We start from the raw sequence: 20,418 nt of genomic DNA on the forward strand, positions 1-20,418 counted from the left end.
TTTGCCAATAGCATTTGCTCACTTCCTGTCTCTGAGTTAGATTTTGGTAATTTTTGCAATGGTTCAAACTTTTTCATTATTTTATTTGTTATGGTAATCTGTGATCAATGATCTTTAATGTTACTATTGCAATTGTTTTGGGGTGGCACAAACGGCAACCACATAAGACAGCCAACTTAACTGATAAATGTCTGTGTTTTGACTGCTCCACTGACCAGCTGTTCCCCCATCTCTCTCCCTCTCCTCAGGCCTACCTATTCCCTAAGACACAACAATATTGAAATTAGGCCAATTTATTACCCTACAACGGTTTCTAAGTGTTTAAGCAAAAGGAAGAGTCCCAAGTCTCTCACTTTAAATCAAAACCTAGAAAGGATTAAGTTTAGTGAGGAAGGCATGTTGAAAGCCAAGACAGGCTCGAAGCTAGCCTTCTTGCACTAAACAGTTAGCCAAGTTGTGAATGCAAAGGAAAAGTTCTTGAAGGAAACTGAAAGTGCTACTCCAGTGAACTCGATGATAAGAAAGCAAAATAGCCCTACTGCTAATATGGAGAGAGTTTTAGTGGTCTGGATAGAAGATCAAACCAGGCCACAATATTCCAGTAATCCAAACCCTAATTCAGAAAAAGGTCCTAACTCTCTTCAGTTCTATGAAGGCTGGAGAGGTGAGGAAGCTGCAAAAGAAAAGTTTAAAGCTAGCATGGGTGGGCTCATGAAGTTTAAGGAAAGAAGCCATCTCCATAACATAAAAGTACAAGGTGAAGCAGCAAGTGCTGATGTAGAAGCTGCAGCAAGTTATCCGGAAGATCTAGCTAAGATAATTCACGAAGATGGCTACACTAAAAAAACAGATTTTCAGTGTACTGATAGGAAAAAACAGCATTATATTGGAAGAAGGCGCCATCAAGGACTTGCACAACTAGAAAGGAGATATTCAATGCCTGGCTTCAAAGGACAGTCTGACTCTCTTGCCAGGTAGGAGCTAATGCAGATGGTGATTTGAAGTTAAAACCAATGCTCACTCACCATTCTGAAAATCCTAGGGCCCTTGTGCTGCATAAAAAGAATAACAAAGCCTGGATGACAGCACATCTGTTTACAACATAGCTGGCCCACTGTTGAGACCTACTGCTCAGAAAAGATTCCTTTCAAAATATTACTGCTCACTGACAATGCACCTGGTCACCCAAGAGCTCTGATGGAGATGTACAATGAGATTCATGTTGTTTCCTTGCCTGACAATACAACATTCATTCTGCAATCCATGGATCAAGGAGTAATTTCAACTTTCAAGTCTTATTATTTAAGAAATTCACCGTGTAAGGCTATAGCTGCCATAGACAGTGATTTCTCTGATGAATTTGGGCAAAGTAATTTCAAAATCTTCTGGAAAGGAGTCACCATTCTAGATGCCATTAAGAACATTCATGAAAAAAAAAAAGAACATTCATGATTCATGGGGAGAGGTCAAAATATCATCATTAATAGGAGTTTGGAAGAAGGTGATCCCAACCCCCATGGAAGATTTCAGTAGAGGAAGTAACTGCAGAGGTGGTGTAAACAGCAAGAGAACTAGAATTAGAAGTGGAATCTGAAGATGTGACTGAGATGCTGCAAGTTCATGATAAAACTTGAGCAGATGAGGAGCTGCTTCTTATGGTTGAGAAAAGAAGGTGGTTTCTTGAGATGGAATCTGCTCCTGCTGAAGATGCTGTGAAGATTGTTGAAATGACAACAAAGGATTTAGAATATTACATAAACTTAGTTGATAAAGCAGTGGCACGGTTTGAGAGGATTGACTCCAATTTTGAAAGAAATTCTACTGTGGGTAATATGCTATCAAACAGCTTTGCATGCTACAGAGCAATCATTGGTGAAAGGAAGAGTTGTTACCTGATGCAGCAAACTTCATTGTCTTATCTTAAGGAATTGCCACTGCCACCCCAGCCTTCAGCAACCAGCACCCTGATCAGTCAGCAGGCATCCGGCAAGACCCTCCACCAGCAAAAAAAATTATGACTTGCTGGAAGCTCAGATGGTTAGCAATTTTTTAGCAATTAAGTATTCTTTAATTAAGGTATGTACATTTTTTTAGATATAACGCTAATAGACGACAGTATAGTGCAAACATAACTTTTATATGCACAAGAAAACCAAAAAGTGCATGTGACTTGCTTCATTGCAATGTTCACTTTATAGTGATCTAGAACAAAATCTACAACATCTCTGAGGTATGCCTATAAATTAAAAAGAAATATTACTATGAACAAATTTGAGTGCTTCAAATGATCTACAAAGTAGAGCTCTGAAGGTAGCATCAAAGCAAACTACCAATTGTAATACCTGTATCCTTCTACTCTATGGGTTTCAAAGCTGAGGTATATTTCCTAATATATACCCTCTATCCCAGGAATTCCCTGGTGGTCCAGTGGTTAGGACTCGGTGCTCTCACTGCCAGGGGCCTGGGTTCTATCCCTGGTTGGGGAAATACGATACCACAAGCCACGCGGTGCAGCCAAAAAATAAATAAATAAATAAACCCTGTATCTCAATCAGGTTGCTAACTCCCACCTTTGTACCACTGCCCACTCTGCTCTCTCTCAGTCTGAAATATGACTCTCCTCTTCACCTGCCCATTTCTTATCAGTCCTTCAAGATCAGCTCAAATCTCACACTCCCTCCGTGAAACTTCCTGGACTATTCAGTCCTCTACGGAACTCTCACTTCTCTGTACTAAGAGTATGGCATTATTTACCACTTTATTACACATTTTTTTTAAATGTTTCAAAATTATTTTATTTCTCCAAATTAGATTTTAAATTGCTCAAGGAAAAAAACATGAATTAGAGTTTGTCCAAATCCTGGCAATGCTGGTAACAACAGACATAGCAACTCAGATGCCCAAAAGGCCTAATTCAGTGTCTAATATGCAATATATACTAAGAAGGTAGCAAATGTGTTGTAGCTTTACTGGAACATCTAAATTATTAAATATTCTGTAGCCATTAAGAATAACAACACAGCTATATATATATTCACTGACATATAAAGATGATCATAAGATAGTAAGAGCAAAAAGGTTATAATATTTGTAGAATGACTAAATTTCTGGACTTATATATTTATTTTAGGTGTATGCCCAAAAATATCCTCAAAAATTGTACACTAAAACTATAAAGTAATAGTTATCATTGGACAGTGGGAATTACATTTATGAAACCAAAAAATTAACATCTCCGCTTTCAAAAAAAGTTTAAAAGGAAATAATATTCATGATATAATGTCAAGCTTAAAGATAGGTTATAGGGGCTTCCCTGGTGGCGCAGTGGTTAAGAATCCGCCTGCCAATGCAGGGGACACCCCCTGGTGTCCTGGTCCGGGAAGATCTCACGTGCCGCAAAGCAACTAAGCCCGTGCACCACAACTACTGAGCGTGCGCTCTAGAGCCCGCGAGCCACAACTACTGAAGCCTGCATGCCTAGAGCCCGTGCTTTGCAACGAGAAGCCACTGCAATGAGAAGCCCGCATACTGCACCGAAGGGTAGACTCCGCTCGCCACAACTAGAGAAAGCCCATGAGCAGCGATGAAGACCTAACGCAGCCAAAAAAAAGTAAATAAATAAAATTAAAAAAAAAAAGATAGGCTATAAAAATGTACATAGAATATAATACCAATTAATAAAAATGAAAGAATGTATGTCAAATCGATAGCAGTAATCTATAGCTGATGTTTGCACAATCCTGTTTTGGCTGTTTAATCTCAAATTTTCTGCAATGAGAAAGCACTGCCTTTAAATCATTAAAAATAAACACTATTCCTAATACGTGATTTGGAGAAGCACTTAACTTCCTCTAAGTAAGAGAGGGCAGAAGGAAGGGAGACAGGAAGGGAGGAAGGGAACATCTGTAGAAGCTGAATGAATAAAGGCAGGAAAAGAGTCAAAGGCAATGCCCATCCTTTAGCACCTGTATTCCAAGCATCTGTATTCCAAGATGAACTAAAAGAATCTGGGAGTGGAATTAACACCTGTTTTTATATCAAATACAGGAAAAAGTCTAAACCCAGGGACAAAATTAAGCTATAAACCTCTTCTTGATTACACTCAGAACAGAATCTGACAATTTAATATCACCAGAGCCCCCACCTCCACTCCATCCCGCTCCCCTAAAAAGTCACCTCTAAATCTTCAGTACATAATTATTTTTGGTATAACTTTGCTTAGGGCCTATCCTCTCGTTTCTTTTTAACCCATGTGAAAATCTGGATTTATTTATTCTATTATATGCATATTATTTTTACAGGATTTTATATTGTTTAACATTCTTGAATAGGTACCTGTCTCTGAAGAAGAAAATTTCCTTAATGACTTCAAATTAGGCAGGCAAAACTTATTCCATTCTGGAACCTGTCAGAGTTATTGTATAAATAGGTATGGACAAAGGAAGGAAATGCTTAGCCAATAATACTAACAAAGAACAGCAGAATAAAGTCTGAATTCCCTGGCATGACATTCAGATCCATCACAATTGGTCCATATCATTCCTATTTAGCTGTTCTCCATTCACTCCCAATCATGAATTCTGTGCATGTCAGTTTCCTCTGTAAGAACATATCCCTCCCTCTTTCCAACAATGATAACCAACGTGTGAGCACTGGCACCTAAACAAATGTGGAGTCCAAGTTTGCCAGTATAGCTTTGGGCAAGTCACAACTTCTATGAAGCTCAACTTCCTCATCTTGTAAAATGAGAAATATAAAAAAATCTACCTTGTGAGTTAATGTGAAGATCAGAAATAATGCACAGAAAGTTCCCAGCACAGTGTTGTGCACACAGTAGGCATGCAATGTAATGCTATTATCTCTTGGTTCTGTGCCTTCCCTTATCTAGAATGTTACTGTGTCCCCTCTGCACTTGGGAAGTCTTCATCAGTCAAGTCTCAGGGCTTAATACCACTTCATCAAATATAAAGCTCTCTTTGACTCCCTCATGTAACTGGTGGCTCCCTTTTCTGAGCTAGTTCAGTACTTTGTTCTTTTCTATATTGCAGTTTTTATAACATCAAATTATAATTATTTGTTATCTGTTATGGACTGAATATTTGTGTTTCTCCAAAATTTCTATGTTGATAATTCAAAAAGAGTCATGTACGACAATGTTCCTTGTAGCCCTATTTACAATAGCCAGGACATGGAAGCAACCTAAGTGTTCATCGACAGATGAAGGGATAAAGAAGATGTGGCACATATATACAATGGAATATTACTCAGCCATAAAAAGAAACGAAATTGAGTTATTTGTAGTGAGGTGGATGGACCTAGAGTCGTCATACAGAGTGAAGTAAGTCAGAAAGAGAAAAACAAATACCGTATGCTAACACATATATATGGAATCTAAAAAAAAAATGGTTCTGAAGAAACTAGGGGCAGGACGTAAATAAAGACGCAGACCTTCTAGAGAATGGACTTGAGGATACGGGGAGGGGGAAGGGTAAGCTGGGACGAAGTGAGAGAGTGGCATGGACATATATACACTACCAAATGTAAAATAGATAGCTAGTGGGAAGCAGCCGCATAGCACAGGGAGATGAGCTCCGTGCTTTGTGACCACCTAGAGGGGTGGAATAGGAAGGGTGGGAGGGAGGGACACGCAAGAGGGAAGAGATATGGGGATATATGTATATGTATAGCTGATTCACTTTGTTATAAAGCAGAAACTAACACACCATGTAAAGCAATTATACTCCAATAAAGATGTTAAAAAAATAACAGGCTAAAAAAAAAAGAAAATTCCTATGTTGAGATCATAAACCGTAATGTGATAATATTAGAAGATGGGGCCTTTGGGCGGAGATTAGGTCATGAAGGTGGAGTCCTCATGAATAGGATTAGTGCTCTGATAAAAGAGACCCCAGAGATCTCTCTCAACCCCTTCCACCATGTGAGGACAGAGTGAACCAGGAAGCAGGCTCTCACCAAACACAGATTCTGCTGCTGTCTTGATCTTGGGAGTCCAAGATCACAGCCTCGAGAATTGTGAGAAATAAATTTCTGTTGTTTATATACCACCCAGTTCATGATATTCTGTTATAGCTGCCTAAACTAAGACATTATTTTCTCTAAGAGAAAATGTGAAGTTCCTTAAAGACTGCTGATAATGTAACTCATTGTATCACGGAGCACTGGGCCTGGGGCACAGAGAAGGCACTCAAATGTTTTTGAGTAAACCAACTAAAAAAGAATCTACCAAAAGTGCTGTAGCACCCAAGGGAGAAGAGTGACAAGGGCAAATGCTAAAGAAGGATGAAAATAGAAAAGAAGCTGTCGCGTTGGCAATTATGAGGCCATAAGCAAACTTGGCAAGATCAATTTTAATAAAGTAATGGGACTGAGCAGTGAAATGGGAGTTAGCAGGTGAAAACAATGCCTTTAAGTTGAGCAATTAAGGAAAGAAAAGTAAGTTGAAGGTGAAGCAGAATTAAGGGAACATTCCTTCATGGCAAGATGAACCAACAGAGAAAGGCTGAGTATTTAAGAAGGAATAAAATAATAAAATAAGCGAGATTCCAGATAGTAATCAGGAGAGTTAGCCTGGCGGGGGCGTGGTGGGGGAGAGGCAGGACTGCAACACTCAGCTAGAGGGAAGAAGGCTGAGGCCGAAATACAACTTAAATTCTGAGATAAAAGTAGTCTGGGAAAACCAAGTTAACACTTTTTTATAATGGACTAGATGATCTCTAAAGACTTTTCCAGTTCAAAACACCCAGTTATGTAATTTTCTAATACCAAAGAAAAACCCTCTAAAATCCATCCACTGCTTTCCTTTTCTACCAGCACTGCCCTAGCAATCAGTATTAGTATATGGTTAAATGAGTATTCTCAGCTCTAGTCACTGTCTGCTCCCTAGATCTCTCTACCTCACTACTTGGATTGATCTTCCCATGCCACTGTTTTACATATTTTGGATATACGGATGTGGATATGAATACAGATATAGATAGATACACAGATATGTATGTATGTATGGGCATATACATATACACTCTAGCATTTGTTTAGAAAACTGTATTTGTTCCAAAGTAACTAATATGTTAGGGAGCAAGTTGAGCATAACACAAATTTCACATTTGCTTCTGTGCAACTGCAAGAAACACTAGGTGAGCAGAGAAAACACTACCCAGCCACACAGAAACACACAAAACACACAAACCAAAGTTCTGCCAGGTAGCTCAGTTCACTCACTGCATGTGTTATGAGCTATACCCATCCATATCTGGTGTTGAACTTTCAATCCAATTTCAGATAGCCCTTCTTCCACCACTTCACAAGTTGCAACCTTTTTGACACCCACTTCTGTAAGCAAACTTCAGGCCTTTTACAAGGTAAAGTGTCATATTTATTGCAGTACTTCTATATTTAACCATTTAACATGTATAAAATTGTGCTAGTCTTCATTAGGTTTCTGTCTTTTCACGTCACTGACAAAGTTTTTGAGTGTTCTGCCCCTAAACTCCATTTTTCCATACACCCTGGGGTTTTTAATCATGTGACTTTTGCATACCATGTTGAGTTTTATGAACTTGTATGTTGAGTTATAGCTTACACACACTTATAATTACTGCAGCTCTAATCACGAATTTCCCGCCAAAATCAAAGGCAACAGAGGAGGTAAAAAAAAAAACAACTCACGCATCCTTCACAATTATCTGAAGGTCCCAGTACCTATAAGATGCTTTGAATGACCCAAACACATTTCTTGAATGGTTCAGGAAACATAATATATGAAAAGGAATAAATAGCTTTTTAGCAGTAGGGCCAATAAAGCAATGTTGAAATATTTTAACATCAAAAAACACAAACATATCCATCCCTAAAGACAGAGAGTATACTGGTGGTTGTCAGGGGCTGGAGGGAGGGTAGAATGGAGAGTTACTGTTTAATAGGTATATAGTTTCAGTTTTACAAGATGAAAAGAGTTATGGGGATGGTAGTGGTGATTTCTGCACAACAATGTGAATGTGTTTAATACCACTGAATGTACACTTAAAAATGGTTAAGATCTTATGTATGGGTATTTTACCATGATTAAAAAACAAAATCCAACTCTCGGGCTTCCCTGGAGGTGCAGTGGTTAAGAATCTGCCTGCCAATGCAGGGGACACGGGTTCAAGCCCTGGTCTGGGAAGATCCCACATGCCAGGGAGCAACTAAGCCCGTGCGCCACAACTACTGAGCCTGCACTCTAGAGCCCGCGAGCCACAACTACTAAGCCCGAGTGCCACAACTACTGAGCCTGAGCTCTAGAGCTCGCGTGTCACAACTACTGAGCCCGTGTGCCACAACTACTGAGCCCGTGTGCCACAACTACTGAAGCCCGTGCACCTAGAGCCCATGCTCTGCAACAAGAGAAGCCACCGCAATAAGAAGCCCACGCAAGACCCAATGCAAACAAAAATAAAAAAAATATTTTTTTAAAAATCCACCCCTATTTTTGAAGAACACCACCATAAAAATATTCATAATGAATGACTAAATATACACACAAACCTGTATAGTGTGATTCCATTTTTTATGTAGATAGAAAAAGGACTACAACAAATATTAATATGTATAACAGGTGATTGGTTTCTCTATCTTTTTTTGTATTTACACAAGGGAACTACAATGAATACATTACTGTTTTAACACATTTTTACCAGCAGAAAAAAAATATTTAAGATACAAATTTGATTTGGATCAACTTTTGCTGGCATTACAGAATATCAAGAGGTCTTGTCAAGAATTTGAGACCTCAAGTAACTTCTTTGACTATTTCAGCTAAAATACTTTCTATTCATATTCCTCAGGTACCATCTTCTGAACGTTCATTTTGTTCTTCACAACTCAGATTTCCATTCTTTTTAAATACTACTAAAAGTATTCTGCAAGGAATTCCAAAAGTAATAGAAAATCATTTCATACTTCATATAATCTGAAAATTTCTCAAATAAGATTAAGTAGTTCACTTACATGCCCATAGATAAGCTGAATATTAAAAGGTATCTTTTAAAGTTAATTTTATTACAAAACATGTTTTCATCAGATGTTTTTCAAACTGTATTTTATTATTTTTATTTATTATTCAATTAGTCTCTTAACAGTTTATAAAAAGAGACTGCAAACAAAATTTTAGCTGTCACAGAATTGTAATCTACAACATAAATTCTCTCCTATCTGTTCATTTCAGCAAAACTCTAATAAAATACTCACTTTCAGAACACAACAGCCCTTTTTCTTTAAATTCAACTTATAAAGCAAATGAAACTATTATTGAAAACCACATTGTAACCTATAAAAATTTGGTGAAGGAAATTTCTAAAGACTATCACCGAATAAACGTTTATTAGCCAATTCACGTGCTTAGTTTTGAACTCACTGGAACTGTTTTTGCCCTTTATGTATATAATTTTGCTGCTTTTAGAAATTAAATATTGTTATAATTTTATTCAGACATGGTGCCTGGCATATTTTTAAGTAACCCAAGGAGAATGTAATAAATAGCTTAGGCTCAATTCTAACACCAGTATGTACACAGCTATAAACAAAACTGCACAAGACTTGGGCTTCCCTGGTGGCACAGTGGTTGGGAATCTGCCTACCATTGTGGGGGACACAGGTTCAAGCTCTGGTCTGGGAGGATCCCACATGCTGCGGAGCAGCTGGGCCCATGCACCACGGCTGCTGGGCCTGCAAGCCACAACTACTGAGCACGTGTGCCGCAACTACTGAAGACCGCGCGCCTAGAGCCCGTGCTCCACACAACAGGGGAGGCCGCCGCACTGCAGCAAAGAGTGGCCCCCACTCACCGCAACTGGAGAGAGCCCGCGCACAGCAACAGAGACCCAACTCAGCCAAAAATAATTAAATAATTTTTTTTAAAAAATGGATAAGACTTACACCAAAAGTTGCCTCAGCAATAAGCAAATATGTTAAGAATCAATTGGCTAGCTAAGGACACCGACAGGTCTAATATGTAAGAGTAGTAAACAAAAGGAGAAAAGTCTTCACTTGAGACTATTTTGACAAGATGGACAAAACCTGTTTTAAGAGTTTGAACTAATTATTAAACATATTTACAAACATACACTTTCCCTTAAAGAATATAAAAAAGAAAAATGAGTAAAAGTACAGTTCAAATTACACGTGAAGTATTAGAGGTTTCTTCTGTAGGCTAGGCTTCTGCAAGAAGCAAGACAGACAACATTTTGTACTAAATATATGACATTACATAAATGTTTAAGATCCTCTGAATTTCCAAGTACCTCAAGTTGTCTCTGTTAAAATATCTATAAAGTTCTTAATTAAAAGGGAAAAATAAGAATGTTTAACATCCCAGTAAGAAATTTCCACTAGACATCAACAACCACCTTTCAATGTAACCTACACAGTAACTATAATTTATCATTTGGTCATTCTTAGAACATTTTCAGAAACGTTATCTCACAGGATTATTATATGAATTAAATAAAATAATCAGTATCAATTTCATTTCACAGATCAGTAAACCAGTACAGAGCATTTAAGTCAGTTCTTCTCAAACTTTAGTATGTACAAGAAGCACTCAAGAACATGTTAAAATGATGTCTTAAGTAACTCCTTCCCACCCGCAGACTGAAGGGGATCCCAGAAATCTGCATTTTAAATAAATAACACAGGTGATATTGGTACAGGTGGTTCCCCCCACCCCAACCCAGCCACATCTTTTAGGACCCTGATTTAAGTAATATATGACTAAAGCCATTAATGGCATAAAACTCCATTTTTACTCTGAATCAAAGTTCCCAAAAGTTTAGATGGTAGAGCTTTACAGATCTCATGAAAGATGTAAAATTTTAAACAAGTTGAAAATATTACATTCAATTAAATTAAGTACCTCTTATACTAAATTCCAGTAAAAACAAGTGGTAGTAGATGTCTAAGTTTTTTACGAAACTTAAAACTGAGGAGATTCTACCATTTCATTTCTCTGTGAAATGCAGGAAAAGCTGAAATTAAATTATATTAACTTAATAGCTTCTCGTGGTTTGAATACTGTTGCACTTTACTGAGTAGGGAGCTAAAACTTAGGTACCACAGGTTCTAGGAACATAATAAAAAAATTAAGATGAAAATGTAAAAGCACTTAGAGCACAGCTTTGTGAATACACTGAAAACCACTGAACTGTACACTTTGAAAGGGTGAGTTTTATGGTACGTAAATTATATCTCACTTTTTAAAAAGAAAAAAACTCTTAGAAAATTTCAAACTAGTATTTTCCAGTAATTTTAAATTTCTAAGAAATTATATCAGCATTACTATTAAACAGCATAATTATTTTCTGGCCTATATCACAGATGCTGAAAACCAGTGCAGAAATAATAAAGAGCATAAATAAGGCTGCTAGCTTGACAAAGATTTTAAACAAGAATTGTAATACCACTGTTTATATATTTATTTGCTCTCAAATTCTTCCAGTAAAGTCCCACTTCATCTGCCTTTTATAACAGGGTTATTTTCAAATTCTATAGTAATTTATTAGCATCTTATAAAATAATCTTTGTATTTCTTAAACTAGGTATATAGTATGTAATACACTGAAATATAATAAGATGGTTATTAAGCACCAGACTTTGAAGACAGACTACTTTGCTTCTTACCACATATATGGCCTCTGGCAAGTAACTTATCCTTTCTGCCCCATTTTCCCATAGGGTTGTAGAGAGAATTAAATGCGCCAATATACATAAGGTGCTTAAGTCAGTGCCTGGCACTTAATAAACACACCATAAATATCATCTACTTTAATTACATAATAATTATTTTTATGTAAAAAGGCCTCTCAGCTTAGAAAACTCATTACAAATCCTGATAATATTAAAATTTCAATTTTCTTTATCAATTTAGGAAAGCTGCGACTAAAATATTATTAAGGAACCTAGGTGTTTATGCTGTTTCTACCCTATTCACATGTCCAATTTTCTCCAACTCTGAGTCACTATTAGTTCTTCTCCTGACTCATCACATAGAAAGGTAGACAGTCTGGAATATAATTGGCATACTAAAAGGCATTTCTTAATCTATCTGGATTTATAAGATTTACTAAGTGGAACTTGTCCTATATAATGGTCAAAAAATATGCTAAATAATTATGACTTTAACTGTGTTCACTTAAAAGTGTTTGTATATATCAAACGTTCCTTCAAAGTATGTAGTAGGTGTTATAACCCCATCTTGACTGAAAAACAACATATCACTTAAGTAAAATCGAAGATCCACATTTTCTGACTGCTAGCCAAAAGCAGATTAATAATTTGCTGATGATCTGGCGTTCAAAATTTTGCCAAGCAAACTACAGACTAGAAGCTCAGAAGCAATCTCTGAGCCTACAAATTTGACCTTAATTTCTATTCAATTCTATACTTTCATTGTTTTCCCCATTCAGATGTTCAAATCATTTAAGATAACCTCTAATAAAAAGTTATTGAAAAAAATCTAGGGACGTAAGCTAAATAATGCAACATAGATTAATTAAAAACTCCACTTTCCCTAGACACAAATGTACACAAAAAAACAAATACTTTTAAAATACTACTCTACCACTTATTCACTTTCCATGTGATCCTGAGTCATTTAAACTCTCCAAGCCTCCACCGTCTCCTCTGGAAATGGGGATAAAACGAGTAACTATAACGACCATATGGGATTGCTGTGAGCATTAATCAAGACAACACATAAAACACTTTAGCCAACCACTATGAAAACAGTTAAGTTTCAATAAATGTTAACTTCTATATATAAATCCAAACTTTAGCATCATTTGACCTATCTATTGAAAGATTTTATTTTCTATGAAAACCATCTCTGTTAACCCATTCATGCACACCTACCCAATGGCAATAACTTCACAAGCACTCTGAAAATGTGGATATTAACGGTCGAGGAAGTTATAGGCCCCTCCTCTTGAGTTAGGTACCCTGCTCAGGAAATAGCCTGTACTTAGCACTGTACTACTTAACACAGTTCCCTATATTACTTGAGAGCCCCTTGTGGGCAAGCCCTGTGTCCTATTATTCATTTCTGTATCCCGAGACTGAAACGCAATAGTTCTAAACCCTAACTCACAAGGGGAGGTTATCAAAATATTAATGCCTGGGATCCATCCCAGACCCATTAAATCTAAGGAGGTCAGGGAGGTAGAAGACAAGTAATCAGCAAGGGGGGAGCATTTTTTTAATATCCTCACGTGATGTTAGTGTGCTGCCACAGTTAAAAACCACTGCACTCTGACATTTAAAACACTATACAAACAGGTATGTATACGTGTGTGAATATATAAATATATAGGTAAAGAAATATAAGTCTCAGCTCAAGACCCTCAACCTCACAGCTACTCCTAGCCCCATCATCTCTTTCCTTTAAACAGACAACACTGTTAATAAACAATTAGTTACATGCTGCATTAAGATGGTTTTTAAACTGTTAACTCAGTACAGTACTTAAGTTTCTTCATGTAATTATGCCTTAGCCTTCTTCCTAGATTACAGTCTTGCTCCTTGAAAATATACATTGCCTTATTCTTCTTGTTTTCTCCACAGTGCTTATGATAGTGCCTTGAACACCAACATGTAATAAACATGTGGCTGATCTAATAAATGCATACAAAAATTATCAGCAGGAAGTATGTCACATCCAAATTAACCAATTTGGGCTATGACTCAAAAAACAGAAAAAGTAAAAATTCAGAAAAAAGTTTAAAAAAACCTCTAACTTAGTAAATAAGAACAACTAAAGTTTATCTCATTAATGAGCATCTATATATTTGCATTTATTACAGCCATCACATGCAGTATCCCATCACCATCCACCACTTTAAGATTCTGAACTGCTTCCTTACTAAAACTATCTTCCAGTTGCTTGTGGTTATCTTTAGCTTCTGTCATGTTCTTTTGTAACAACTTTACAATACTCTGTAATTAGTAAAATAAGTTAATGAAAGTCACAACAAATGTGTCACACATGCTTAATAAATACGTCTTGAAGAAACAATGTTTATCAACCACTAAAATAGACTCTTTGCATACAAGTTACATGCTAATCTCTAATATAAATTTAGATGGGAATACTGTCTGAAAATAAGAGTCTTATTCAACACTATATATAATACAAGTCTAATTGTGAGTATTGACAGACTGATGATTTTCTGCTTTTATAGTATTTTCATACCTGAAAATTCTATTAAATAGTATATGACTTTTAAAAATAGGAGTGCTAAGCTGTATTACACAAGAAACCCCACAGCAACTGGCATTCGCAATGTTGAAACTGCTAAGAGAAATGAATGGCACACAATTCTAAAAAAAAAACAATTTAAAGATATGAAAGTGACTCACCTTAAAAGTTTTGTGTCATACGTGTACCACTATTAACAATCTGAAAGACTTACGTTGTTTTTAAAAATCTGAAAATATGGGGACTTCCCTGGTGGCGCAGTGGTTAAGTATCCGCCTACCAGTGCAGGGGATCCGAGTTCAAGCCCTGGTGCGGGAAGATCCCACATGCCGCGGAGCAACTAAGCCTGTGCGCCACAACTACAGAGCCTGTGCTCTAGAGCCCGCGAGCCATAACTACTGAGCCTGACTGCCACAACTACTGAAGCCCACGTGCCTAAGGCCCGTACTCTGCAACAAGAGAAGCCACCCAATGAGAAGCCTGCGAACCGCAACAAAGAGTAGCCCCCGCTCACCCCAACTAGAGAAAGCCTGTGAGCAGTAACAAAGACCCAAGGCAGCCAAAAAAATAAACAAATTTTTTAAAAAACTGAAAATATGGGGAGGAGGCACTCAAGAAATATGCCTGCTAATTAGATACTGTGGTAAAACATTACCATGTTTTGTTGGGTCCTACAGCATTAAACAGATAGAGCCGGAGTTACCACAAAAAGAAAGCAGTACACAATTCCCTATTCAATAAAAAAGGTTCAAATTCCACAGTCAAAAAAATGGTACCCTGGGTTGTTTGTTTTTAAGGAAGATTAAATTTAGGAGTTGCCAACACCCAAACGAAAAACATTCCAGAGTATCAGACTCAATTGTAGTGGGGAGTCATCTACATTCTCAGCACTACGTTCCCTTACCCAAAACAGGAATATTAACAAAGGATGCTTCTTAGGATCTCACGAGATACACCATACTTATTTACCCCCGGTAAACATTACCCTTGTTTAAAAACCAAAAACAAAAAGGTACTTGAGAAATAACAATTTTAGCACAAGCAGCCAGACAAAAAATGAAGTTTAACATCTGCCAAGATATTCCCCAAAATAAGACCCCTGTCAAATGAACAATGAGGAAAAGATTGCAAATGACAAATTCTTTTATTTGGACCATCAGCTACTTTTAAAAAGAAAGTTGAGGAATGTAGCTTTTCCAAAGCCTTCTCTTCAGTTTCTCCCTAATCTTCATATTTTTAACTTAAAAAAAAAAAAAAACCCTAGAAATTTGATTACCACTCTTATGAATTCCTTTTAAAGCAATTTAATGAGTAACAGATCTTTTGTGCAAGTAGGAAACCACAGAGGACAGTTTTGCTGGCTGATAAAAATCTCTCTGAAACACTCATAAAAATATACCCTTCAAAGACAAACTCTGATTTTCCAGGTATGGAAATTATATTAAGACTTAAAAATTTGGGTATGTTTGATATACACCCTAACTTACTGCAAATGCTTTTACTTGAACCACAATTAAAGTTGGTGAATTCTTGCTATTTACTTACTGTGTGTCAAAGTTGAATAAATTAGAAGGCCAGGAGGGAAAAAAAGGTAAAACCTAGAACCAATGAGAAAAAGATGCAACTACTTCGGGTGAAACAAGGTTATTGAATCACTTCCCCAAACCGGTGAGTTACTATTAAAGTAACCAAATACTTGTTAGAGGATTGTTTTGTTTTGTTGAGGGTAGAGAAAGGTGCAGTTATACCCCAAGTAGAAATGTTTCACCAGTAGCTGTAATGGGAAGATACTGCTGCCTGCATAATGGTTTTTGAGACTGCTCAAAAATACCAAAAAAAAAAAAAAAAAAAAAAAAACCCAACAACAACCCAAAAAACAAAAAATTCCCAACCCTACCACAAATGCTTTCCAGAATACACAGAGCCAAATACTTAAATACAGGGAGAGAGCACTTTAGCAAAAAGAATTGAGGGTTGCTACAGCGTTCCTAATGTCCACAATACCACTCAGAAAAAAACTCGTGTGTGTGTGTGTGTGTGTGTGTGTGTGTGTGTGTGTGTGTGTGTGTGTGTGTGTGCTGGGGAGCACTATTTCCAAAAGCTGGTTTATATATGAAATAGAGCATATGCTCAACTGGATATACTTATCTTGGGTTCATTGAAAGATAAAGCTGTCTGGGAGAGTGCTAAAGCCACGTTTTCTTTACAGGTGCTATTAAACACTGTTAAGAGAGAAGAAGAGATAAACTATCTGATAATTTGAGACGGGCACGTGGGAAACTAAAGTACGTGGTCATCACCATTAATCAATTTTTCTAACTGATCAAGCATAAACAAACAAGGCTAGGTGGGCAAGTTCTAGAGCCCCGAGTTGTCTTTCCAACACTGAAAAGAAGGCTCCTGGGTCTGAGATCTTAGCCGGGAAGCCTGAAAAGCACGCGTCCGACTTTGGATTTGGGGAACTTCCCAGCAAGCATTTGTTGAGAGTAAAACTCCATCACCCCCTGCCTGCCTAACTCAGTGAAAGTCTAAGAAGTGCAGGCTCGAGGGGGAAAGCTCTGGGCCCTGGAGAGAAGACACCAGGAGGCGGCAGCCCTCCAGGGTCCGGCCGCGGCCCCCGCCCGGCTCACCTCTGCGGCAGGGATGTTGACCACGCCGGTGGAGCGCCGCTTCTCCCGCAGCTTCCTCTTCTCGATCTGCCCCTTGCCTTTCCTGGCGCTGGGGCCCGAGCTCTTGCCCTTCTCCAGGGCGCCGTCCCGCTCCTCCTCGCCGTCCCGTGCGGGGGCTGCCCCCGAAGCGGCAGCAGCGGCGGCCTCATCCTCCGGCCGCCGCGGGCCGGGGACGGCGCGACTCAGCTGCGCAGGGCCCACGGCGCAGTTCACGCCCCCGGGGCCGGGGGCGGCAGGTGCGGCGGCGCCGCCCGGGAGGTTGTTGTTCAGCTCGTTGGCCGCAGCGGCGGCCGAAGTACCCAGGGGCCCCGGCGGGAGCTTCCCGGCCGCGTCGCCCGTGCCCCCACCGGGGGCGGCCGGGCCCGGGGGATTCTGCTTGGCGCGCATCTTCTCGCGCTTCGCCTTCCACTCCTCCAGGAAGTCTGTGGTGCTGCCGCCGCTGCCGCCGCCGGTCCGGTAGCCACCGGTCGCCATATTCCCAGCGGGGCCGGCCGGGCTCTCACCTCAGGCCGCCGGCCCCGACTCCGGCCGCCGCCCCCTCTTCCTTCCCGCCACCCGGAGGAGGCGAGGGAACGACCCCCGGGCGCGGGGGTGGCCGCGGCTCCCCCAGGGACCGGCTGGTCTGCAGGGAAACACAAAAGGGGGCGGAGAAGGGAAGCGTAAGATCCTCGCCCGGCCCGAGGGTCTGTCCCGCGGCCGCGCCCCTCGGAGCCCCACAGAGAGCGCGCCCACTCAGCCCCGCAGGCGAGGAGCCGCAGAGTCCCCACCCTGCAAAGTTTCTCCGACGCACCTACACGGCTGGCCCGGACGATCACCGCCCCTCGAGGGGTGGAGAGAGGCACGGTCCCCACCCCCGGCCCGCCTGCCCGCCCGCCCGCCCGCCCCATCCCCGCCGGGGTCCGAGCCTGCGGCGGTCGGGGGACCCGGACCAGACCCCCCACCTGTCGACCCGTCGCATCTCCAACCCTCGCTCCGGTCCGGGGTCCCCGCGACCGACACACTCATTCCCGGGACGAGGCGCGGAGTCCCCTAACCGACTCGCGGAGGAGGCGGGACGCCTCCCGACCCAGCAGTCCAGCCGAGTCCAGGGGGACGGGTGCGCGTGTGGAGCGCGGACCGACCGGGCGGCCCCTTACCTGGGAGGAGTTGGGGGGACGAGGAGCGGGACTGGGTGCTGGCGCCCAGGTGAGCCGAAGCAGCCGCGCGGAAAGACCCGCGGCCAGCTCTCCGTCCTAAGCCCGCGGCGCTCCCGGGCTAGGAGGGAGGAGGGAGGGAGGGAGGGAGGGAATGAGGGAGGGGAGGGAAGGGAACGAGGGGAGCCGAGCGGCGCCGAAGCGCCGGCGGAAAGGACCGAGACCGCGCGCGAGGGGCGCGGCGCGCGGTGGGGGCGGCGGGGCCCGCCGACGCCCCGCCCCCGGCGCTCAGGTGCGCGGCGCCGCGTCCAGCCCGCTGCTGCCGCCAGTCCCGCGCCAGCAGATGCGACCGCACATTCCTGGGCGCGCAACCTCGCGGCGGCCGACCTGCCGGCGCCTCCGACGTTGGAGCGTGAACCGCCCTCCACGCCCTTCTCCCCGTTCCTCTTCTCCGCCTCTCCAGTCTCCCACCACTCTTCCTTTTAAGTACAAGACATATTCTTCCAGGGAAAATCACAAATACTGCTGGCTGAGGGGGAAAGTGCATGATTCAGGGCCTGACTAGCTAGGATGGAAAAATACTCTCGCGTCCCTTTTCCTAGTCGCTGCCCCCTTTTCAGATGTACTGGGGTGGCAAACAGGAGAGTGGAAAGGGCTGAAACCCAGGCCCCTCCTTCTAAGTCTGTGGTCTCAGGTGAACGTGTCGCCTGAAAGGAGAGACTTCAACTGTACGTGTATTATCAAGGCTTTACTGTTATCTTAGGCTTGCAGGGAAAAATTTTAAAGTTCATTTTAAAATGTATTGTGTTGGCGATCCCAGTCCTACTTGGAGTTTCCTCTTAACCCTGTCTCTACACCTCCTCTTCACAGATAGGGAATTTAGCAGCAAAACTCCCTACCAAAGTCCTAAAGCTGCATTGAGGCTGATTTGATATGAGCTGGGGCGGTGATTGTCTCTATTCTTCTACCCTTGACATGCCATAGGGTAAATCTTATCTTCAGAGGCAAGTCATCTCCGATTTCTGGATCAGGGCTGGGTGGACTGCCACTGTCAAGCACTTGAGCAGACAGACGTCACCGTATCCGAGTAACGCCAGGGCACATCACTGTCATAGGGTACAAATGCCTGGTCACCATTTTGCAAAAAGTAGGCGAGCCCTGAGTCACATTCTTACCTAACATAACTCTTTCTTCCTACTTAGTACCTGTTTTGCCTAGGTGGCACACGGTGGGTGAGCCGTCAGCCTTTGCCTGCTCAGGAAGGAGAACAGGAGAATGTGATTCACATGCTATTTATTTATCAGAGGGGAAGGTCACACAGTTCTCGTCTTTTGTCTGACTGCTGGAGTGAACTTGTGGATAACCCGGATTGAGTTCTGGAAAAACTCTTTAAAAAATTAAAGGCCTACGTTGGGAATCGGTTTAAAAGGCTGAGCCTGGCTGGTACCAACCTGGGTGTGCCATCTGAAACTGCTCAATTAATGATTCATTACTTTGTTTTCTGAGTTTTAAGGTGGGGGAGGGAGGGTTGAGCATTAAAGAGATTCACATTAATATTCTTTATAACTTAACAGAGGATTTTCTCTTGGAGGGGCTGCAGGATATAGCGGAAAGAGGATATAATGTGCCTGTGTACAAACATCTAAATAGCTGAGAGATCTTGGGCATGTTGTTTAAATTCTCTGAAACTCAGCTTTCTTTACTATAAAACCAGTAATAACAGCATATGTTTTTATGTTGTTATAAGAAATGACACTGTGTACTTGGTCAAGGAAAGCACTCAGTAAATATAGTCTCTTTTATTAATAGGATATTGAACAGAGTCCTGGGTTTCTAAGGGGGGCGCAGACGAAAAAAGATAAGGTACTAAATACACAATATTAACTTGAAAACAATAGACTTTGAATGAACTAGGATAACACTCTGCCACATAATTTATCAGTGCATCTCTTTGACCAGTTCTCTTGGTATATTAACAAGCGCTGCGTCAGGAATGTTGGCTACTATGGACTTGTGTGACTTCCGGCAAGTTGCTTACCTTTTGTGCCTCTGTTTACTTACACATAAAATGGGGATAATAATACTTCCTACATTGTGAGAGGGTTGTGAAAGTGTCCGAGATCCTTAGATAAAAGGTGGTATGGGAGTACCGGAGTAGTTGTTATTAGTCTATAAAGTGCCCTAGGAACCATGGATGAAAGAGATTACTGAGGTACAAAGCGCTGTGTATTGTTATCGTTCATTATACCTTTTGTCTTTACCTTACCATTCTCAATATTCCCAAAGGTATATTTCACAGCCAGACTGCTTCCAACATTGCATCAAGATATTTAGCTGAGTCAGTTCTAAATTGCTGTGTTTGCATGTCGTC

The 20,418-nt window shown here is 40.9% G+C and overlaps 1 protein-coding gene across 1 annotated transcript in view; it reads right to left on the minus strand.

Moving 5' to 3' along the window:
* PAWR (pro-apoptotic WT1 regulator) overlaps positions 1-18,168 on the minus strand; it is a 100,273-nt gene extending 82,105 nt beyond the window's left edge. Inside the window, exons 1-2 of the mRNA XM_082850420.1 lie at positions 18,051-18,168; positions 16,876-17,536 (exon numbers count right to left, since the gene is read on the minus strand). Of these exons, the coding sequence (XP_082706546.1) occupies positions 16,876-17,388 (513 nt within the window). The 5' untranslated portion in view covers positions 17,389-17,536; positions 18,051-18,168. The remainder of the gene's footprint in view (positions 1-16,875; positions 17,537-18,050) is intronic.
* Positions 18,169-20,418: the final 2,250 nt, after the last annotated feature.

This window comes from Leucopleurus acutus (assembly GCF_964270905.1).
Source record: "Leucopleurus acutus genome assembly, chromosome: 11".
Classification (NCBI taxonomy): Eukaryota; Metazoa; Chordata; class Mammalia; order Artiodactyla; family Delphinidae; genus Leucopleurus; species Leucopleurus acutus.